Raw genomic sequence first — 23,783 nt, forward strand, 5'->3', positions numbered from 1 at the left:
TTGGTCACCATTTACCAAAGTAAAAAATAGTAAAAAAAAAAAAAAAGTTAAGAAAATCTTTTGCATATATAAATAATATAAAATTCTGGATAAAAACAAAATAGAAACACTGTTTCTTTTTCTTCTTTGTTTTTTTTTTTTTAAAAAAAAAAAAAAGAAAAGTGAAAAAAAGTAATTAAAAAAAAAAAAAGAAAATCCTGAAGCATCCACTGTACGTTACTTTATTAAAAGTGAGAGGATACGTGAAATATTTTTTAGGCATATAATAACACGTAGAGGCTTATTTATCCTCACGAGAAAATCCTCTTCCCGCCTTCCGTCGTCTTCAATCTCATCTCATCTCATCTCCACTCCCTCACAAAAATCAATGCTACTTCCAGAATGAGAGCGAGACCAGATTCTTCTTCTTCTTCTTCTCTGCAAATGGACACGCCGGAGAAGATCCAGATCGCTAACCCTCTCTCTAAATTCGAGGTAACCTTTCTTCCATTTCTCGTCTCCATGCTCAATTCTCACAAAAACTGCCCTCAATTTCTTGCCTTTGTTGGTTTTAGTGGCTTCTTCTGCGTTTGTTTCTTCAATTTTGCAAGTTTTCTGGTAATTGTTTGTGTCTTGAGACTTTTGATTTTTCTCCAGTGTGTGCTTGCAGGTAATTGGATCTTCGACCTTGAGCAATATAATGGTTTTTCTTTCTGTGCTTTATGGTTTTTTCCTTCTCGTGCTTTTCTAGTTTTTGAAATTCATCGTCTTCTACTTAGTTACCGGAGAATTTTCTTATTTACTGGGGGACATACCTTCGTTTCCAATTATCAAAGACAATTAAGATATGTCCCACCTTCCCCTCGAAAACTTTCGTAAAATTATTATAAATTTGAGTTAATACAGAAAGCAGAGTTCTCTCCCTGATTTCAAATTCTTCTCTTTTAATCAGTTTTTTCTGCATTTCAGCATTTCTTTTTTTTTTCTTTTTTAACTCAAAATTCATATTGATTTTGCTTGTGCTGGTTTCTTTTTTAGATTTTTATTGGTGCCAGATTTTCCCATTGATTAACTAATTGTCTGTAGTGTGTATTCTAACCATCACTAAGTGCGTATGAGTAGATGTTGTTACAGTTTAGATCTAAAGGTATTAATTAGAAAGGAAAATTATGTTCATGCATGATTTGTTGATAAGGAGATTTCCCTGCAGGATTCCCCTGTTTTTAACTACATCAATAATCTGTCGCCTATCAAACCAGTGAAATCGGTACACATTACTCAAACATTCAATTCCCTCACATTTGCATCTCTTCCATCTGTTTTCACTTCTCCGCATGTCATCTCTCACAAGGAATCTCGATTCTTTACAAGGTAATAAATTAACCTCCTTCCTCATTCTGCTAAGTTTTGTCTCTTGTTCCACTCTCTGCTTTTCTGCCTCTTCCTTGTGTCAACAAATTTTCTTTGCAGGCATATCTCTTCAGATCCACCAAAACCTGAATTTTCATCTCAACATCACACTAAACTTGGCAAAAATGAGGCTGTTGAGGATGCAGGCCAGCTGTATGATAATTCAGCCGACCTACCCAAAAATTTTGATCCGGGGGTTTCCATTGGAGAAGCTTCTACTGAGGCGCCAAACGAGCAATCAAAGTTTGCTATTGAGCTACCACGAACGTTAAAATATGATTGTGGTAGCCCAGATTGTGATACAATTCCTTGTGTCCTAGAGACAAATAATGGTAAGCCCCATTCTAATGGAGCATCAGTATCGCTTGTTCCTTTTGTTCGACTGGATTCTGAAAAGGTAGAGGCTACAAATGAAGCTACGGGATGTGATTGGGAGAGTTTGATTTCTGATGCTGCCGACCTACTGATTTTCAGTTCTCCGAATGATTCTGAAGCTTTTAAGGGCCTAATTCAAAAACCACTGGATCCTGATGTAAAATTTTCATCTCTTAGGTCCCAGGTTCCCCAAACGATGCTTACAAGTGTAGTTGTTTCCAGTTCCAGTGAGCCACAAAATGAGCCCTCCCGAACTGCAGAAGCGAGCAAACTTGGGGACAAGGTGCTAGAGAATATAGGCAATACTTGTATGAATAAGTGTCTGCATAGCAATCTCACTGGTCAGGTGAATAATGAGTTGACAACAAGCATTCCATTTCCTTGCGAGGTAAAAACCTGCGACTCATTTTGGAATATATCTTTCTTCAGTTGCTGAATTTTTTAACAGGGAAGTTTCAAATTCATAATGTGATGCTTTTGCTTCTGCTTTGGACAAAACATGGCTTAGGTTATCAACAATTACAGTATTGTTAAGTTCGGTTTAAATGTTAATTTTATTGAATGAGAATGAAAATACTTGCACAAATATTGAAGGAAAATACAATTTAATTTTAAATCAATTCCATTTTTAGCTTAAGTTAGGTATTTCTATGATTCCTTACTTGATAAGTGAAGATACAAATTAATCCTTCTTGAATTGAAAACACAAGTAGATTTGGTTCAATTATGTATCAAATATGTAAATCATCACTAAATCAGAACAGAATAGTGAAAAGATATTCTCAGAGTCTACGGCTTAGATGGAATTGCTTGAAGCATGTAATATATTCTGGGCACCCAGACATCTAAATAATTTAGCCCACAACTTAGCCAAATGGGCTTCCAATCTTTGTGACGTGTAATTTAAATTAAATGTCTAAATGCTCATGGTATTATGGGGAAAATCATTCGTTTTTTTTTTCCAAACATCATGGCACATGAAGATTAGTTATTCTATTAGTTGACATTAATATGTTTTACCTGTCACTCAAGGTAGCATACAGTTTGTCTGTGCCAACTGATTGATCAACCATAGTGCAAATGGTTTCAGATTAATCGCAAAATTGTTATGCTCATGTTTTCTCCTGACTATTAATGTTTTGAAAGATATATTTTATAATAACACTAAAAAGTGCTTTTTTGTTTTTCTTAATAGACTGTTTCTAATCTGCATCGAGGTATGCGAAGGCGCTGTTTAGACTTTGAGATGCTGGCAGCTCGGAGGAAGAACTTTGGTGATGGATCAAGGTCCAGTTCTTCTATTGAGAAACAACCAATGCTTGTTAAGTCTAGTGTTGATTCTTCAAGGTGTATATTACCTGGAATTGGTTTGCACTTAAATGCTATTGCAATTAATTTAAAGGATGACACAAATGCCAAGACTGAAACTCTCCCTTCTGGAAGAGAAGAATCAACCATTCCCATCTCTGCTGCCTCAGTTCAATCTCTAACTAGCCAGGAACCTCTACACGAATCTATGACTTCAGAACCAAATACAGGTGAAACAGAGACTCCTGAAGATGAGTCTCAACATGCGGAAGACACTTCTCAGGCGTTAGCATTAGCTAATGAAGAGTTCAATCAGAGTAGTCCCAGAAGGAAAAGGCATGTGGCCTTTATGATATATGTTTCACTCTCTGTTGTCCTTCTGTTTCTATATTTTTTTCGGCTTGCTAAATTTTGAATCTGATTTTCAGGCGTAGGTTGGAACCTGCTGGAGAGACTGAGGCATGTAAGCGTTGCAACTGCAAGAAATCAAAGTGTTTGAAACTGTAAGTTTTCTAGCCTTATTTTTTTTTTTGTTCCTTTTTTTCAATAAAGAAGAATTTTTTTAGCCTCTTATTACCCCACTGTGAATTCAAATTTGATTAGGAAATTAGGCTTGATTTGATAAATAGGTTATCAGCCTATAGCCTTCTAAAACTACTCCTTTATATGTACTATTAAGTTGGATTTTGTGTTTTTACTTCTGCTATGTTGTGGAATTCTGATGTAATTCTGGAGAGCTAAATACAGTTTCCTTCAGCTAGTAGGTTAAGATCTCTCCTTGCCCATGAACCATTACCCTTAGTTTGTCAAGATATCCTCCTGTGAAGAATATCCATCAGTTTTGTTATTTTGACTTGAATGTGAATTATTTTTGTAATACCTTGCAGAATATCTAAAGCCCAAGTCTCTCTTTCCATCCTTTTTATTTCTTGTACTTTTATTTAGACTCGTGAATTCTAGCATATGATTTAAGGACAAAAGATTGGAGGATTATATATCTTGAGGAAATGCTTATGATTCAATTCCTTGCAGCTATTGTGAATGCTTTGCTGCTGGAGTCTATTGCATAGAGCCTTGTTCATGTCTCGATTGCTTTAACAAGCCCATTCATGAAGATACTGTTCTGGCAACTCGCAAACAGATTGAGTCTCGGAACCCACTTGCATTTGCTCCCAAAGTGATTAGGAGCTCTGATTCTCTACCTGAAACTGGGGTCAGGAATATTTTCTATACTCTTTTCACTTTGACCAATATTCTGACAAAAACTGATCATAACTTGACTAACTGCTAACCAGCCTATTTCTTTCTTTTGTAGGATGACTCCAGTAAAACACCAGCTTCAGCACGGCATAAAAGAGGCTGCAACTGCAAGAAGTCAAGTTGCCTAAAGAAATACTGTGAATGCTACCAGGTTTTTCTCCTTCCCACTTCGTTGTATTTTGCTTATGCACATATAATCTGATTAAAAAAATTCTTTTTTTCCTTAAAGGGTGGAGTTGGATGTTCCATAAACTGTAGGTGTGAAGGGTGTAAGAATGCTTTTGGCAGAAAGGATGGTGAGTGAGCCCTTCAACTTAAATGCATGGCTAGTTGAAACTAGTGGCTAGCTTTGCCTTACTTTTAATTTTTCTATCAACATTTCTGGCTAAAGTAATTTGATTTGCGTGCTAGAGCCTTGAGCTGCTTTTCAGCTCAGATATTTCTGACATACTCCAACTTACCTGAGATTTCAGGATCTGCTCTAACAGGAACAGAAGCAGAAGCAGAAGACGATGAAACGGAAGCATGTGAAAAGAGTGGGATGGACAAGGCTTTACAGAAGTCTGAAATCTTGAAAAATGAAGAGCAGAACTCAAGTTCTTCTATTGCTGCAACACCAATGTCACTTTACAGGTTAGTCTTAGACTTTTCTTTCGGTTGCAAAAGATTATATCATGTAACTAGACTATTTCTCACACCATTCTCTATGCAGACCCCTGGTTGAGCTACCATTATCATCAAAGAGCAAGTTGCCACGATCACTTCTTTCTGCTGGGTTCTCTTCTGGATTTTACCATGATAAAATATATGGAAAACCAAGTATTATCCGGCCTCAATCCAAGTTTGAGAAAAACTTCCAGCCTGTTCCCGAGGATGAAATGCCTGAAATTTTACGAAGAAGTGGTTCTCCCAGCAACAGCATCAAAGCAGCCTCTCCCAACAGTAAGAGGATCTCTCCTCCCCTCTGTGATTTAGGATCAACCCCTGTTCTAAGGAGTAGCAGAAAGCTGATATTGCAATCTATACCTTCGTTTCCTTCGCTCACTCCTCAACATTAAATGTAAACTTCCTGTAAGGTTAGGATTCAATTCTTTATATTTGTTGTGTCGGGAGGTATATGACATTTGGCGGTATGTCATTTTCATTTGTCTTTGCTTGTAGAATAAGATGATATCCCATCTCATGATATCGAACTAATCTTGTATTATGTGAAAGATTTTCTTGTATATATTTATGCTTCCAGACTCAATCCTGTACATTTTCAGGGCTTCGCAAGCTCTTTCCAGTAAAACGAGCATTGCAGTAGAATGTTTTGGTTAACAAACATACAATTTGCATTGGGTTGATGTAGTTTGACTAGGAATCATGGTCTGTTGAACTCACCAATCAAGTTTTTTCATTTTCTCCGATGATGTTTACATGAGTGATGATCATTTTGTTTACCGATTATAGTGTCAGGAAGGGTTGATCTCCTCTGGGGCTATATTTGCAAGAGAACTAGAAAAGCAGGGAGTACTGGTGATACATTTGCTATTCCTAGTCCTGGGCAAAGATGTTCACTTAAAAATCAATCAACTTCCTTAATAATAATAATATCAATAATGATAATAAAAAAACTCTTCATCTCACAACAAGAGATCACAAAGCAACAGTCACAAGGAAGAGTGAAGGAAGGGAGAAGGGCTTACATGATACAATTGTTGCCTAATTATGAACGCTACATTCTGATCTCGAAAAAAAATAAAAAAAGACTTCTATGCTCTCTCTCTCTCTGTCTCACTTTTCTTTTGAAACAATATGCTCTCCTCCTCTTATGCTTCAACTGTCAACATCTTTACAAAAAAGATGGTCCATAGCTACCATAATCTTCCTTTTCATAGACCACATAGGTTGTAGCATTAAGATAAACATTAAGAATCATGATCCATTTGCATATGGAAAACATATATACATATATATATATGAAGCCTGACAACGGGTTCCATGCAAGTTACGGCAGCTTATTATAATAAGAGCAAAGCCTAATTCATCCAGTTCTCTACAAACTAAAGAGTACTAGTTTGTCTTAACTAGCCAGGATATGATACTCTAATTGTAGCAGTTGAGACATGTCGAAGGAAAATTTATAAATAATAGACTAGAAGTTCTTCTCTAACTTGTTAACATTACTCTTCATTAGTTGAAGCTCTCATGCACCCACAAAAACAAGCTTTGTTCCGCTTTGCACTATTATGTGCGTTGCCTTTGTAAATGAAGTCTCTCAAGAGGATGCCTGTTTTGCTATCTGAAAATTTGTTCTTTCCTCTGTGTTTCTTTTCATCTTCTAGTTTCAGCAGAAGATACTGGATGCTCTGCACTTCAAATTGCAACCTTCCAATCTTTTCAGACCCTTTGCGTGCCTGTTCCATTGCTATCTTTCTGCATGTATCTCTGGCATTTCTTTCTTCTGCAAAATTATTCCCACTCACAAAGGAAATACTCTCTGCAATATCCTTTGCTAATTGATCGTTCACATCAGCCAGCTGGACAATAGCCTCTTCTGCCTCTTGTAGTTGTCCTTTAATTCGATCGTACTCAATGCCATTGGCCTTTTTGCGCCTCTTCTTCATCTCTACTTCCTTCTTAAGACCTTGAACAGCTCTCTGAAGACCCACAAGTTTCTCAGCATCAGAAGCAAGTCGCTCTAAGATCTTTTCCCCTTTGCCCCCTCGATTTTTACCTCTAATGCTTGCAGATATCTCAAGCTTGTCAACACCCAACTCCTTCTCAACCTGCAATTCTGAACAGGGGTCTCGACTCTTATGTCCTGCATCTTTGAGCTGATGAATAGTAACCCCACTCTCCACTGGTGGATTTTCCTGTTCTTCTGTGTCACTGACAATACAATCAATTGTATAGCCTTGTTCAGCAGACTCCCACAGCTCAAGCATTTGATCATCAGGTACACCATTCTCTTTCCTGCTTCTTCCGTAGGATGATGAGTTGGAAACATGATCAAGTTGAATATCTTTCATCAGTAATCCGTTTCTCATTTCAGATATTTCAGGTTTAGGCCTCTGCTGCCTTAGTTTATCAATGAGTTCATGTTCAAGCTCCCTTTCTTCCTTCTGGATGTCATTTTCTTGTTCTGAGGTGTTCCTTAATTTCAGTTTATCAGGCTCCTTCACCAGACCATCTTCTTCAATACTGATGCTTATACTTTGAACCGCAAGCCTGTGCCTTTCTTCCATCATTGCTGTTTCAATGGCTCTGATTCTAGTCTCCATTTTCTGCAAAGATGAAAGTCCTGCTGCTGTGGAAGTGATTTTATCCTTTACAACTTCTTGACAGCCTATTTTGTGACGTTGATAATCTACCCGTGGATCCTGGTGTCAAATTAGCATCAGTTAATTTTGTTAGTTTGTTGTTCACCAAACAAAAAGTTTTATTCACAATATTGATAGATAATTGAACTGTGAAATTTCTGGGAACCATGTGTGCAGACTAAGTCAGAAATTGAATTCCAAAAAATAAACACAGTTTAGTACATAAAAATAGTTTCTAGATTACATTTCTTAATCAAGATATGTTTACATTCAGAAAATGTATATTAGCAACATCTGTGTAACTACGTAAAAAGCAAATTAAAAGAACAGTTTTCTAGAAGATACTAACTTCTTTTAATAATTCCCTTTTTTTCAAAAAAAAAAAAAAAAACCCACTAATTCATTCTTTGTTTATAGGCATGAATGAATATAAAAAATAAAAATTAAAAGTTTTTATATGCCAAAAAGAGCCTTAATGTTTTTCCCATCTCAGAATAAACAAAACATCACGTAAAACTCCCAATATAATGCTAATCAGGCATTTGGAAATTGTATGGAGATGAATAAGATGACTAGAACAATTGCCAGATTGAAGGAAGAGGTTTAGGAAGTTGATTCAAGCAAGAAAGGCAAGTCCATTGACATGTCAAAATTCTAGAATAGTTGTATTTCTTAGGCCTCAGAGCACACATCAACAGAAACTTAGCAAGAAATTTAGTTCCTTACTTTTAGAAACAACAAAAAAAGTGGGGAAAAACAGAACTCTACTAGTCTGGACTGAAAAAATAGAATTGCTTAAATTTATTACCAGAGAAAAGAATTGTTTTTGTTCTTCATTGGCTGCCACAGAAATCTTTGTTCGAAGTACGTTGTGCTCAAGAGATTCTACAGTGACTCTTAGGGAATCTATGATAGGAACATATGCAGATAATTGGGCCTTCAATCCCCCAATTTCGCTTTCCATGGATCCAACCTTTTCTTTCATCTGTTCTATCTCCACACTCTTCGCAGCACTTACATTTTCAAGACTCTGACAAAGTCCAGTGAGCTCAAGAACCTTATTTTCAAGCAGAACTTCATGGATAGAAGAGATTTGGAAATCAAAATAGAATGATGCAGCCTCAGACTCCCAGAGTTCAAACTCGTTACTTTTTTCTTGCAGCTCTGAACTCAAGCATTCTTCCTTAAGCCTTTGTTCCTCAACTTCCTTGTGTAATATGCACACTTCAGACTTTAAATTTTTATTTGCTTCATGAAGTTGTTCAATTTCCTCCTTCTGATTCCTGCTAAATTCAGCTAGTTCACGAACCTGCTTCTCTATGTTTCCTCTATCAAGTTTTGATTGTTCACACTCTCTCTTAAGTTCCTCAATCATTCTACACAATTCTGCATTCAGGTCTTGAGCAGCCTTAAGCTTTTGCTGTGCTTCTAAAAGTTCTATTGCCTTCTGTCTCAGAAAATCCTGTCCAAGCAAAATTTGATAGTTTAATTGATCATTTACATGATTAGCTTGATCCAGATCCTTGTGCAACTTCTCAACTGTTTCACTAAGATCGTGATTTTCAGCATCTTTCATGTCTAACTTCTCTCCCAGGGTTTCAAACTTCTGCTTGAGTTCACTATTAACTACCTGGAGCCTGTTAAGATCTTTAGCAAATGCCTTAAGTTCCTTTTCTTTTTCAGTCCCAAAGCTCTGGAAAACCAAAGATATGTTACTGAGAGCAATCACTTCCTGAAAAATAGCACAATTTTCCTCTTCAAGAATACACATTTCTTTTCTCAGCTCTGAAAATTTTTTTACCAGAAGCATATTTTCTTCGAGTACTTTGGAATTTTCTTCTTGCAACACCAGGTAAGCCTCCTGCAAACTTCCCAGTTTTGCATCCTGAGCTTCCAATTCACCTTTCAACTTTCTCTCTTGTTGATGCCCTTCTCTCACTTCTAATTTCAACTGCCTATTCATGTCCAGGAGCTCATGGTTATCGTTTTGTAGCATTGCTTGATGCTCTGAAATGATTTCGAAGTCATTCTCAATAATTTTTTTCTCTGATTCAAGTTCAGCAGCTTCCAATTTCAGCTGTTGAAGCAAACATAGAAGCACCGAGTTCCCAACTAGCAGCTGATGCGTATCATCCTCGTTTCTGGAGAGTGAACATTTTAATTCTCCAATGTCCTCCAAAATATGTGGAATGCGACTTTCCTCTTGTTGAATCATATCTTCGTGCTTGCAATCTGCATCAAATTGAAGAGCTCTGAATACTTTATAAATTCCTGCCCTCAGATTTTCAATTTCATCTAACAAAAATTCAGCTTCCACCTGCTGTTCTAGATTCTCACTCTCCAGCTCTGATATCAGTTTATCTGACAATTTGGACGCCTCAATATGTTTCTGACAATCAACCAACAAAGATAAGTTCTTCTTTTCTAAATCTTCTATAAACTTCTGCAAGATGAATATCTCAACCTGCGCTTTTACTGCTTTGTCCAGTTCTTCCTCAAATTCCCTCTTCCCGGATCTACATTCTTCTTGCAACAGGTGAACATGGTTTTCCAGATTTGCCAATCGGGACTCACTTGACTGAACATACGATGCCCGCTCTTGCTTCTCTTGGCAGAGAAAACTCCTTAGTTCTTCTACTTGAAAATTTCTAGATTCTTTCTCCTTCTCCAGATCAGCACACTTCTCTTCCAACCTCATAAACCTCTTTTCCAGATTTCCCAGCCTTTCTTCAACATTTTTGAGTTCAGAGACCAGGGTGCCTCTTTCATTTAGAAGGTCAGATTTTTCATCTTTGAGCAACTGACAGAATTCTTCAAAATTCTTTGACTTTACCCTTAAACCTTCAAGCTCAACATTTGCACCAGAAAGGGAAGTCTCTAGTAAGATATTTCTCTCTAAGAGCTTCTGCATATTCTCAGTCATAATTTGCAACTGAGAGAGCAGGGTGGCTTTCTCAGCAATAAGAGTAGATTTGTCATCCCGTAAAAGCTGGCAAGATTCCTGTAATTCCTCAACCTTCTCTCTTGATCCTTCTAGCTTAGCATTTGATTCTGAAAGAGAACTCTCCAAAACGCTTTTCTTTTGCAAAAGGTAATCCATTTCCCTCAACTTCTCATATAAAGCATCTTTCTCATCTCTGTGCTTATTGCAGACTTCTATCAGCTTTGAGTTCTCCTGTTGTAACTTCTTAACAGAGGGCTCAATGAATTCAGGATTCAGACCAACTGACTGCACTTGCTCCATTAGAGCCTGGTATCTCCTGTTTAAGTCTTTGATTTCCTCCTGCAAACTGCAAACCTCCTCTTGGAGGGCAGTACTTTTGTCCACTTGTAATACAACCTCTTGTTCAAGTTTGTCTTTTATCTCCTTTAAACTGGATATATCATTTTGTAAAATCTTTAATGAAATGGTGGAAGACTTGTTCTGTTCATTCAGGGTTTGATTTTCTTCCTTAACCTGCTGGATGTCATCTTCCAAATTGCGGTTCGATATCTCCAAGTCCATCAACATTTGAAGCCTATTTTGTAGCTCAAGTGTCAAAGATCTCTGTTCTTCCTGAGACTGAGAATGCAAATGCTGCAAATTTTTTAAAGTAGCTTCAATTTTTGAAAACCGAGATTGCTCATCTTGCAATAGACTCTGAAGCTTCTCCAGGTCACTTTGTTTCTCAAAAAGTTCTTGATCTTTAACTGCAATTTTTTGTGCCAGGTTGTCTGCTTCTAACAGTAAAGATTGATTTGACTTCTCCAGCTGAGCACGCTGTTCTTCCACATTTTTTAATTTTTCTTCCCCTACCATAAGTTTTCTGTTTAATCTTTCTGTATCGCCTTGTGCGCGAGCAATTTCACTTTCGAGCTTGCGAATTACAGCCAAGCATTTCTCATACTGGAGAATTGCATCTTCTTTCTCTTCTTTCAGTTTATAAAGTTCTCGCTTCAGTGCTTCAATTTCAGTTTCTGCTCTTTCAGTTTGTTCATTAAGCATTTGTGCATTTTCCTCAGCAAGGGCAATTTCATTCTTCAAAGCAGAAATCATATCCAGGCACTGCTTGTACTGAAGCAGCCCAGCCTCCTTCTCATCCTGTAACCTCGAAAGCTCTTGATTCAGATTTTGAGCTTCTATTTCTGCTTTAAATGCACGTTCATCGAGTCCTTTTGCCTCCTCTTGCATTTTAGAAATTGTAATCTCCAGAGTAGACATTTTAGCCAAACACTGATTGCACTGAAGAAGCACAGCATCTCGCTCAGCTTCTAATTTGATGAGGGCTTCTTTTAGTATTTCAATTTCAAGTTCCGCTTTAATAGCTCGCTCGCTAAGCCCTCCAGCATCTATTTGTGCATGATTAAGTTCGCTTTCCAGGCTGGATAACTTCTGTAGACTCTGCTGGTACTGAAGATGGACAGCTTCCTTTTCAGCTTGAAGATCAGCAAGTGTTTTTCTCAAGGCTTGAATTTCTCCTTCTGCTTTACAAGCACGCTTTGATTCAGAAAGAACTTGAGTCTTGAGATTCTTATACTCTGTTGATAATTGTGAGAACCCATTCCGTAGACTCTTATCAATCTCTGCCTCTTGTTTCTCCATCCTTCCTTCTGTGACCTTTTGTTCGACTACACCTGACCCAAACATGTCATTCAGCTGTTTTAAACCCCTTGTTTTTGTTCTGTAGTCTGATTCGTCTGAATACCCCCCATGCCTCCGAGAAGAATTTGAGCAGGTTGAAGAGAGGCCCAGGGAATCCTTTTGTAAGTCTTCTGGGTCAAATAATGCACGAATTGGATGTGGCATTTCTGGTGTCTGAGGCTCAACATCAGGGCCTGATGAAACTGATGATGAATCATCAGCTAGATAAGGAACTTGGTTCGGAAAAGCTTCTACCATTGTTCGATGGGCATGGCGGAGCTCTACAGTTGCATGATCATACCTCTCTGCTAATGCACGGTATGCTCGATAGAACTCCTCAACAAGTTTCATGAGCTCTGGACGTTTCTTATAGTACATTTCTGCCCTCCTTGCAAATGAATCTGCATCTTCTTCAATGAGCTTGATCATTGATTTCACTTTAGTGTCCATGTCTGTTAAGAAGAGACTGTCAGTTAATGGCCAAAAAATGCAAAGAAATATACATGTATTAAGCATTGACAAAATGGTCTGCCAATAGTTTCTTATGAGAAGGAAAAAACTGAAAAGTGGAGCCCCTAGATTACAATTACCACGATTCTTCCACCCTTGATGTATCATACAGATTTAGAGCAAAGAGCCAAAAGATTTTACCATGCACACAATACAATATTACTTTTCATTGAAATTTTTGTGAAGAACATCCCTTACAACAAAGAGAAATCAAATTTTTATATCGTTCACAAGCATGAAATGTCTGATCTAAGTATGAAAATACTCTGGTTATTACTTTACTGTCCCTGAGTAACCAGCATAAGAGCAACGGTAAACAAAAATTTTATGCTTTATCTCTAGAGGAGATTTACTTAATTTATCTCATTTCAATTAGTATTCAGTAGTGAGTAACTTCTTTTGTGGTGTCAAGCTCTATTCTTAGATGAGTCTGTGTTGAGAACTCTATTTAGTCTTTTGATTGTCACATTAATTTGCATAAGAAAATGGCCAATCTGCTGTTTATATATTGATACACACCTTATGCGCGAACATGCTAGGGTGAAAATGTTCATCAAACTTAAATGGCTGCAGCCAATTATCTAATTCAAGACTTTTAGTTTTAATACCGAGTGAAATAATTAACTGTGCCAATTATATGCATGGATTCAATCTATTATTCATGCAGCTCATATTGCAGCCTCGAAATGTTATCTGCTATGAAATTTGTCATTTCATTCTGTGCCCCAGACTACCACTTTGAGGTCATGAAAACCTTCTGAGTTGATATCTATGCCCGCCCTTTCACAGAGAATTATTCCCCAGTTTCAGCCTAAATACAACCTTTAATAGATAAAACACAGGAGTTGCCTGAACATATTTGTTAAAGGTGGTGAATCAGAATGTAGGGATCATTCATATTTAAAGCTACTGGCCTCTCAAAGATAACCAGGCAGGCCCAGAATTTCAACTAGATACTCTCCAATTTTCCATTGAAGTAAAGCAACCATAGATGTAATTCCATTTGAAATTCCTTCAGCAGTTTTATGAGATTTTACCACGTACTTTACTACCAAACCTAATGACAAAGTACTAAACTTATTACCTTAACAAACACTGGTTGAAAGCATAGGAAAAAGCACAAAAGATAATATTTCTTAAACCCCGAAAAAGAAACATAAACAAGATAGTAGTTCGGAAAGAAACTATCACCTGTAAGATTTTCTTGAAGCCATTTTGAATTCTTTGGACTAATGTGACTGTCCCACCACCAAGAATATAAGCGCCTAGAGTCAGAATGCAACAGGGTTGCCATGACTCCGGCAAGGAATAAGAAGAAAACTGGTTTGGACTTTGCAAATGCCTGGTCCTTATACCAGTAATAAAAATCCAGGTAATGGATCCAGGCCAGAATAAGAAGTTGATAGATTCCAAACACCCGGCTAATAGTCTAAACGAGAGCCTTCATTATATCTATCTGTGTATCTCAGTCGTTTCACCTACAAAACCAATATGACGAAGTAAATATAAACATCAGACGTCCAGTTTCACGTCAGCTTTTGTTGGCTGTAAGTATAGGTGACTAACCGCAGCTTAATGTGAAGTACATCTTCAATGGAAGACCATTCTATCACTCTGTAACAAATGCTGCCCTTCACTTGAATGGCTTTGCAAGTAGAAATCAGAGAAAAACTGCTCCAGGAAAGGAAAAACAAAATGAAATTCGATCTTTAAATTTGCAGACATCAGGTAACCAATGCCGACAATATTCTCGACGAAGAAAAAAAAAAAACCACAGTATTCACAGCTTGATATTCCCAAACAACCCCGTGATCTAAGCATAAAATATACAAAAATGAAACAGTTCATCAATAAGGCATCTCCTGAAAGATGTAAATAGTTCACTCAAAAGTGGAGTGGGAAAATAATTGACATGGACCCAGTGATAAAATTACAGGGAAAAGTGGATCAAAACAAATTAAACAAAAAAGAGCAGAAAAGCTTGAACTTTTAAAAAAGAAACAAATAATTCTAAACAAACAGAACTTATCAGACAAGAAACTGGTGATAAACCCAAACAGACGGAGGAATGAACGATTAAACACAAAAAGTATGCATTATAGGCGAATGGGCATCCAGAAAACAGCCAAAAAAAAAATATTTCTTACAAGCAGTGGGATTAACAGTCACCTAACAAGATCAAATCTGGTGATCGTTTCCAAATCAGCAACGAAACACTGCAACTGAAACAAAGGAACAAAGAAATGAATTTTAAAGAAATGGGTACGAGGGAAAACGGCAAAGACATGATTTTTATTACCAATTTGGATCAAGAACGTGCCAAAAGAATCAGAAAGCTGTGACAGAAGACTGATCAGCAGCTGTTGATCAGTCTAAACCTCCAGCCGCACACCATCTTGTCACCCCATTTCCTGCTTGACAAACAAAGTGTAATGGGTTCTTGTTGTTGGCATTAGATTCGGTTGAGAGAAAGAGAGATGGAGAGAAAAATGTAGAATGAGGAAGATAAGTATGAAGAGTTAAATACGGCAAGAGTATCTATAGCATAATAGAATACAGGATTTTACCCATTAATACAGAATAAAAAAAACGGATTTCATAACCCACAGTATAGTTTCAACTTAGAGCTGAGAGGATTTGATGAATCCAAACAAATAAATGATATGTTTCTTAAGTTGTAAATGGAAGAAAAGAGGATAGTCATCTTCTGATCTAATCTTTTTGCTGTCGTTTGTCGTGACTTTCGCTCTGCTCCCGATGTGAGTGTTTCGTATGGTATTGTTATGAGCCTATTTTACCAGAAACCAAAAATTACTAATCTGCCCTTACTTAGCATCTCAAAAATGTTTCTTTTTATATTTTTTGGTTTCCTATTTTTAAAACCTGATTACTTTTTCAGCTTTGTTTTTTGGTTTCCGATTTTGACTGCCCACCTAAACTATGCAGCAAATTTGGTAAATTAAATTAATTTTTTTGATTAGTAAATTAATAATTAAACATTTACATTTTTTCACTTGGCTCGTGAACCTGTAATAAATTTATTATTAATTATAATTATCAACTAGTAATATTTAATTTACTAGATTAAATATTTATTTTATTAATATTATATTATTTAAATAATTACAATAAATTAATATACGATTTGATTTTTTAATTTTAAAAACAAATAAAAAATTCTAATTTTTTTCTTTGACAAATTAATAAAATATTAAATTTTAATTACAATAATTGTATGGTTATAATTTATAAACAATTGATATTTGTTTTGAAAATCTCATCCTTTGAAAATTGAGGAGTAGAGGCATGATGATATTTATATATTCAACCGTGAACTACTACTCCTACTACTAGTTGAGTAGATACAACTCAGCAGCCTTTAAATTTTATAGAACTGGTAGGTCGAATTTATTTATGTACGTATCTACCCATGCCTTATTTTTTAATTTTATTTTATTTTATAGGCTTGAAACACTATATACATGTACACACACACACACACTATATATATATATATATCTATACGTACGTACCATGTGACGTTCATATTTTATATATAATTAAAAAAAAAATTAGGCTTTTATTTAAATGCAGCAGATAAAATTATTTTCCTTGAATTTACTAAAATGATTAGGTAAGAGAAGCATATATATATATATGTGTGTGTGTGTGTGTATATGTATTGGTTACACAATAATTTGGCACAAAAAGGAAGTGATGAAGAAGGTCGGTCCAAAATGGAAAGGTGGTATTTTTTTTTTTCTTTATATTAATTTATTTTCTAAAGTAGACAGGTAAGTGGGATTAAGATTTTGGATTATATCAAACTTGTTGACAAGCTATGGGTGGGGTGAGTGGTGTTGTCCCTTCTCTACCATTTTGTCTTTACATATATATACCTCACCAATAAATCTAATTCTATTAGAAGAAAAAAAATATATATATTTCTTTAATTATTATTATTATTATTTTTGCGTTAGATAAAAATCAAAAGTGAAATCTTAAATCTCATTAAAAATATGAGTGACAGTTTGAGCCAAAAACTTTTGGTTATTAAATACTAATTATTATATTTATATACTAAAGTAGTTATTATTATGGTTTAATTAAATAAAAAATAATATAATATATAACTGTGATTAGTGGAAGTTTGATACTATTTAAGTATCTTAGTGTTAAATAAATATTATTTTAATTATATTTTAGGTATTATATATTGTGAAACAAAATTTTATGATTTTATTTTTTTTAATTTTGTCTCGGATTATGATGAATTGAATACGTGTTATTTGTTAACATTTGATGGAATCGATCACCGAGATTTATCCAAATGCACAAAAACCTCTAGCTAAAGCTTGGTGTAAATTGGATTTGGATACAATTGAATGTTAAAGTTTATATTTTTATATAGATTCATAGTGTACGTTTATTATTCGATAATAGATTGTGACTTTTATTTAATAAGATATTTTTTTTTATCAATTTAAACCTTATAAAAATTACCTCTCTTTTAATTTTCTAAGTTGATTTTCTATAGTTAATTTGATAATCTTTTACAATTAAGTAAAATTTCAACTGTATGTATTTTTCAATTAGAATACTCCACTCACTGTAATATTGTTAAAAATAGTATTTGAAAATTTTATTTTATTCATATATCATTCACAATAATTACATAATAAATAATTTTTTAAATTAGTAAACGAAAAGAAGTGAATTTGATCACAAATTTAAAAAGAGAGATATATAGACAGATAGATACAGGTGAGGGAGGGAAGAGGAGGAGATTTGTGGGTTGTGTGTGTTTTTTTTATGGTTTGTCTAAATATTTTACCATGAGAGGGAGAATATATATATATATATATATATATGTATAAACATATTTTTACATGGGTTTTAATTAATTTTATAATATTAGTAATTATTATTATTATTACTAGTCTTAGTCTTAGTTTGTATTGTTTTTGGTATTTTTGAAAGGTGAGAGGCTTTTACTATTATGTTTTTTTTTAAAAAAAAAAAAAAAAAAAAAGAAATTGGACCCACTTACAAACATGCATCTGAAAAGGGGAAGGTAGTGTGGTAATGTCTCCTGAAAAAAATTGATCACCATGAAAAATGGAAAGGGAATTGCATATAATTATGTCTTCTCGAAGTGTGTTACCTACATACATCTATAAAAATAACAAAGCTTTTTACATCCATGGCCGGCCGCTACAAAACTTAGCTATCGATATAATTATATCTCTCTCTAAACCCATATCCCATTTGAATATTCAACTCACAACAATTTCAAATGTTACCCAAAAAAAAAAAAAAAAAAAAAAAGAAAAGAAGAGGAATATACATATTTATTTCTGTTATGTGCAAACATCATGTGTTTCTGTGATATATTGCATTCTCCATTCTCCATTCAAGTCTTCATAATATGACATCTGTTGTGTAATAAAAAATATGGTTTAAGAAAGAAAAAAAAAATGAAATGGGTATTATTATTGGGTTAGTATTTTTGTATCGAAATTACATTTCTATTTAATTTAATTAAAAATTTATAATAAAATCTCATTCATTCGATGATAATAATTCAAATGCTGAGATTTGAATTTTTTAAAAATATTAATAGTTACATATTGCTTAGTCACCACCCTACACTATATACGGAGGCCAAACTTTCATTAAAATGTAAATTAATATAATCGTATACATTAAGCGATTCGAATTACAGATTAAGAAACAAAAAATCATTATAAACAATCCCACCATATTAACAAACATGGAGGAGTAAATTACATTGCTCCAATAGCTATTATAAGAGCATGTGTTTATTTTTTAATAGATTAAAAAAAAAAAAAAACAGCAATCACCGAGAGTATGGGATGGGATTCAAAGCGAGCGATCATGACCGTTAAATAAATGATGAAGCACGTGGAGACTTTTGACTTTCCAATCACGTGGGGAAGATATGATTGGATCAACCCTCGGGGGGAGATTCCTCTGGTATAAAATTACAATACCACTGAATAATTAATAGTCGGTTTTTGTGTGAAAGCGGTGCGTTTTGATGCCAACTTTGTACCCCAAAAAAAAAAGCTGCCATTTCCCCTTAAAAACACACCGACAATTTTACACACGACCCTCTCTCTAGAATTATTAGGGTGGAAAAAGTAGATGGGAAACCAATATGTCAATGGATGGTAGCTAGTGGGGAAAACAAAAAATCAAAATTGAAGGGAAAATAATATAATCTAAAAATGGTGGAGGAGAGGAACTTGTGGATTATTTATGTATGTTGCTCAGGTACGACTGACTCATAAGTTTTTCATCATCAAATTTTTGTCCCTACCACTGATTCATACTTTCAATTTCTTTAGGCTTTTTGAGATTTGAATATTTTATCTGTCCAGAATTAAATCAGACCCAGTTGAAGATTAAATAAATAGAAAACGGAATTCAAATTGAGTATTGGATTGAAAAGTAACGTCTCTAAATTACAGTGAAAAGAATGAAGACATGATGAGTACTACTACTTTATATTTCAACCCAAAAGGCCCAAAGTGTTGTTGAAAGTTGATACTTGGAAAAAGAAAGATAAGAGAGTGTTGAATTTCCCAAGTCTGTTTCTTTATATATACTTTTCCTCAATTGGGACTCAAAATCCATATAGACTGAATCCTGGGTTTTCAAAAAAAAACTTGAGCCATCATCATTTTTCCAACTTCACAACAACTACACATGTTCTCATGTACACACAAATAAATTTAATCTAAAAAATAACAATTAACATGGCCGTTGGCTCTCTAAATAAATTTCAAAAGAACATGAATGCGTTTATATAAAACTAATACATTACATTTTCACTAAATTCCAAACCTATACTTATTATGTTAGTAATTTTTTCTGACATTTAATACAATCCCTCCTACCTCACCTCACTCTTTATATAAAGAGTTTGTGATAACCAGAGACAGCTGAAATGATAAATCTGCCGCTTAAATCAAATCATCCCACCCCTTGAAAGCAACTTTCTGTCCTCCAATAAAAGCTATTAATTTGGTTATTCTCCAAAAAAAGATTTACAACTATAAAATTTTCCTTCCATGTAGGTATTTCAAAAGCACTCCCCCCAAAAGCTCCTGATTTCTTCTTAACCTTACAAGAGAACTTAAAAGAACAATGTCTCATTTTCTCTCCTTGTCAAAAGAATTAACTCCCGAGTTTTCTTAATTGCCTTCGGAGGGAAAGAACTTTCTTTTGCAAAAGAAATTGTCAGCCCGCGTCCGCGAATGAGGTTTGGCATAAAAAACCAAATGACTATAACAAATCTCATGTTTGAATCTGTGTTCCCGTCAAACCTTATTCCCTATGCTAATTTTTCTTAAAACTGACTTTCATTGAAGTTAGAAGAAAGAGGCTAGACGTTTTAAGATAACTAAATGGTAGATTTAACGTCATTTATTATTCAAAATTTACGTAAAACTGCAATTGACTTTGTCTGCTATTCACAATTTGGGTGATTTCTATTTATTTTATTATTAAAGAATTCCTGCGCATTTCATTCCATCTCTAGAGAATTCATTTAATTTGACTATTCCCTTTACTCAATCAATCACAATTTGCTAACTGAATTCTACACTACTCGGAGCAGCATAACTCGACTCAGCCAAGCTAGATCCTCCCCTCGTTCAAAGAGTGGTGAGGGTCCAATGCCTATAGTCCCCATTTGGGGCCAATAGAGAAAAAACTGAAGTCAAGCAAGACAAACCATTGAATCCCAACACAGTATTCCCCAAATCCTTTAATTAATAATAAAAAAGAACCCTGTTAGAGTTAACCAAACATAAAAAAAGATAAAACCCTGTTAGCACTAGAAACCCAGAGCCTAACAAAAGGAACCTGTTATCAAATGACTTATACCACATGGATCAGCCTTATTTCTGGGACAACTAAGCCCTCAAAAGCTTGCTTGGGGATATTGAAAATGAAAATAGCGTAACAAAATCCTCTACTTAGACATCCATATAATCATATCCAACTTGAATATCATTGTCAAAATCTCAGCCAGACTAAAATATGGAGAGCATGCTGTACTAGTTCGAAGTAAGACAAAATCAATCAACAGAACTCTTAAATACCAGAACCAAAACAAAAGTTCAGGACCCTTCACTCAAGCACCAATCACTTCTGCAGGTGCCTCGGCCATTGTCTCCTCTGCTGGCCTATCCAATTTCACACCAACATCTTCTGAATAATCCCCATGAACCTACAAACAATACCAGTGTAAAGACTTAGATCCAGGAACAAGTCAATACAAGGCCTGAAACCCATATGTAATAGGCATTGATACAGAAATATCCTAGCATTTCAGTTTAAATGTGAGAAAGCCACAAAGGCAGATAAAGGGGCTATAGTAGACTTGCCTCCATGAGCTTTCCAAGATCAAACTTTGGGGCCTTCAAGATCTTGACTTTCCGGATAAAAACATTTTGCAAAGGATAAATGCCTGAGGTTGCCTTCTCAATCTCTTTACCAATGGCCTCAGGGATGAACTTCTGAACTAAATCTTTCAGATCACAAGAAGTTGCCTGGGCAACCATGATATCCCTCATTTTCCGACGAATCTGATAAAAGAAAAGCAACTCTTGTGATACATGCTAACTTGTTCAATATACTTTAACCTAACGCTACAAAATATAATCTACTATCAGAAAATCACACGCAAATGATCCTAGAAACATTTCTTACATTTAAAATCTCAAAGAAAAAAAAGATTAAAGAAACTTCCCCACGCACCAGAAACAAACAGGAGATAATTCAGACATTCTGCCAAGAAAAAAAATTAAAAAGGCCACAGATCTAAATTTAAATTTTTAAGAGCAAAAACTCAACTGTTTTTGAACTCCTACACATATTACTACAACCTTTGGGGAGGGGGGTGGAAACTAGCAACAACTATTCACCTGTCTTATCTGGCTGGACTGCGCGTAGCAGGTCCTCTTAACCTGGTTTGGGCGTCTCTTAGTGAAACCAATGCAGAACATCCTCAAGGTGTAGTTGTCAGTTGTTTTCACATCCACATGTGCTTCAATCAGTGTTTGCCATTTTCGAACCAAGGACCTCAACTTATCAGTAGTAAAATCCATTCCCTATATGTTCATAAGAAAGGATCAGAGTTGTTCAATTATCATTTGACACTTTAATTAATGAGCAATTGTGAAAATAAAACCAAAATCCGTTCATCTATCATACCCAGAAATTTGTCAAGACATTTCTCCCTTGAACATCTTCAGCTCTCAATCTGATCTTCCTGTAAGCATGGTCCTCATCCCCTTGGAGGTCTGCCAGTGAAATCTCAAACACTCTATGTTTGAGACCTTCAGAAGCAATCTGTTAAAAACCATGAAAGAAGATTTAAGGCATCAAAATATCCTATATGCATCTCATGCAGACTTAAAACTTTTTATAAACTGATATGTAATTGCATGAAAGACAAAAGAAGGTACCAACAAGAATCCTTCTCAAATGGTCAAAAAAAGAGAACAGTGGGGGCATAGAAAAAGTGCTTTTGCATGGCGAACCCAATGAAACAAATTGTCAAAACTCACTAAATATTCTCCAAGCCATACAAAAGAAATAACTAACAAGAGCCAGAACCAAACTCATATAACGAAAAGAAAAAATAATAGAGAAATCTAATCGTAATATATTTTAAGATTAAGGAAAGAAACATTACTCCCTTGCACAAAAAAATCAAAATATGATCCAGATTCGGAACCAATATAAATGGATAGGCCATTCCAATAAATTTAGTCTTTTCTAGTAAATTGGAGGAATTGGAGAATCTGGGAAACAATTTTGCCTTCATCGTTTTCAATAGAAAGATGAAAGACTTATGTAAAAACCAATAAATTAAAATTTACTGAATGCATCTGGTTGTTCAAGTAGCTTTAGATACAAGGAAAGAAGGCGGTAGTAAGTAAATACAAGCATTTAACAATTGAGACACAAAAGGAAGTTGAAGTACATTTTTCATTCCCCTAAACATGAAACAGTGCTTTAAAATAAAATTCTTAATTTTCCCTCAGCAGTAATTGAACATATTGGATAATATATGAAGTAAAGGAACCTGATTTAACTAATAGAAACTTGTATATTTAAGCAGGTTGTCTACAATATAATAGGGGAAAAAACACAGAGTAAAGCAAAACAGCCCTTGGCTTAAAAAACAGTCTTTCAAGGCAGAAGTAAGATAGTAATAATCCACCTGACAGTTGAAAATTCAACTGAACGAATGGCAATCTTACTTGACGCACATTATATTAGAATATAAATAAAAGCAGTCTTAGTAAGTGCTAGACCATCAAAAATCTAAACATACATCAACTAAATCATATCTGGAAGCAACAAACGAAGATAAGAAACCAAAAAAGAACATAGCGTACAAAAATACATGCATATAATACCTTTGTGCCCTGGGTACGAGTAACAAGAGTCTTGCCCACATTCCTGGTACTGAAAACAGATGGGGCCTTGATATCGTACCAATCCTTCTTGGCAAAAGGGTCAGCTCTGGACAATAACAAAATCAAATAATCAGATCTATACTCTATGCCCACAGAATGCAGTCAGGACATTTATTTAAAGACATAAGGAGCGAGCTGTGACTATGGATACGGATACTCACGCCTTCTTCTTGCCTCCCTTCTTTCCCTTCGAAATCCTCTTGTTCTTTCTGTTAAACCCCCGATAAGAAAAAATCAGATTAAGATAGATATAGCAGGCATATGCATCCATATAAGCAAGACAGAGAGAGAAGATAGCGGTAGTTAATACCCGACAGCCATTGTTGTTGTTGAAGCTGCAGCAAAGAGCCGGAGACAGTTACGGCAGGGTGCGGACGGCTGTGGAAGCAAACCTGTCTCAAAACCCTAAGGTGTACGCTTATATATCTCTGTTAAGCGCTTCCCTGGATTGTACCTCTACGTGCTTCCTTGGATTAAACCTCATGGACCAAAGGC

At 35.2% G+C, this 23,783-nt stretch overlaps 3 protein-coding genes across 4 annotated transcripts; 1 reads left to right on the forward strand and 2 right to left on the reverse strand.

Annotated features, from left to right (window-relative positions):
* The first annotated feature begins 259 nt into the window (after window positions 1–259).
* Window positions 260–5,581, forward strand: TCX2 (TESMIN/TSO1-like CXC 2). The gene is made up of 10 exons (XM_088215160.1): window positions 260–474; window positions 1,190–1,350; window positions 1,450–2,152; window positions 2,960–3,408; window positions 3,501–3,575; window positions 4,105–4,285; window positions 4,388–4,483; window positions 4,562–4,628; window positions 4,806–4,965; window positions 5,045–5,581. The coding sequence occupies exons 1-10, from the start codon at window positions 382–384 to the stop codon at window positions 5,388–5,390; spliced, it is 2,331 nt and encodes a 776-aa protein (XP_088071286.1). The 5' UTR covers window positions 260–381; the 3' UTR covers window positions 5,391–5,581.
* A 655-nt stretch (window positions 5,582–6,236) lies between these two features.
* LOC110814099 (protein NETWORKED 1A-like) lies at window positions 6,237–15,531 on the reverse strand. Of its 2 annotated transcripts, XM_022041449.2 has the most exons (7): window positions 15,336–15,531; window positions 15,068–15,179; window positions 14,916–14,990; window positions 14,335–14,439; window positions 13,960–14,246; window positions 8,446–12,710; window positions 6,237–7,697 (listed from the first exon to the last, which is right to left on the reverse strand). In XM_022041449.2, exons 5-7 carry the CDS (start codon window positions 14,060–14,062, stop codon window positions 6,498–6,500), a joined length of 5,568 nt encoding a protein of 1,855 aa, XP_021897141.1. In that variant the 5' UTR covers window positions 14,063–14,246; window positions 14,335–14,439; window positions 14,916–14,990; window positions 15,068–15,179; window positions 15,336–15,531; the 3' UTR covers window positions 6,237–6,497. The 2 variants fall into 2 exon arrangements, with proteins under 2 accessions (XP_021897141.1, XP_021897142.1); XM_022041450.2 differs by having other exon boundaries at window positions 14,938–14,990; window positions 15,068–15,531.
* A 5,222-nt stretch (window positions 15,532–20,753) lies between these two features.
* Window positions 20,754–23,736, reverse strand: LOC148266615 (small ribosomal subunit protein eS1). The gene is made up of 7 exons (XM_088215161.1): window positions 23,599–23,736; window positions 23,450–23,497; window positions 23,229–23,334; window positions 22,015–22,152; window positions 21,726–21,911; window positions 21,186–21,386; window positions 20,754–21,028 (listed from the first exon to the last, which is right to left on the reverse strand). The coding sequence occupies exons 1-7, from the start codon at window positions 23,607–23,609 to the stop codon at window positions 20,933–20,935; spliced, it is 786 nt and encodes a 261-aa protein (XP_088071287.1). The 5' UTR covers window positions 23,610–23,736; the 3' UTR covers window positions 20,754–20,932.
* Window positions 23,737–23,783: the final 47 nt, after the last annotated feature.

This window comes from Carica papaya, chromosome 3 (genome assembly GCF_054855325.1).
Source record: "Carica papaya isolate Zhongbai chromosome 3, ASM5485532v1, whole genome shotgun sequence".
Taxonomy (NCBI): Eukaryota; Viridiplantae; Streptophyta; class Magnoliopsida; order Brassicales; family Caricaceae; genus Carica; species Carica papaya.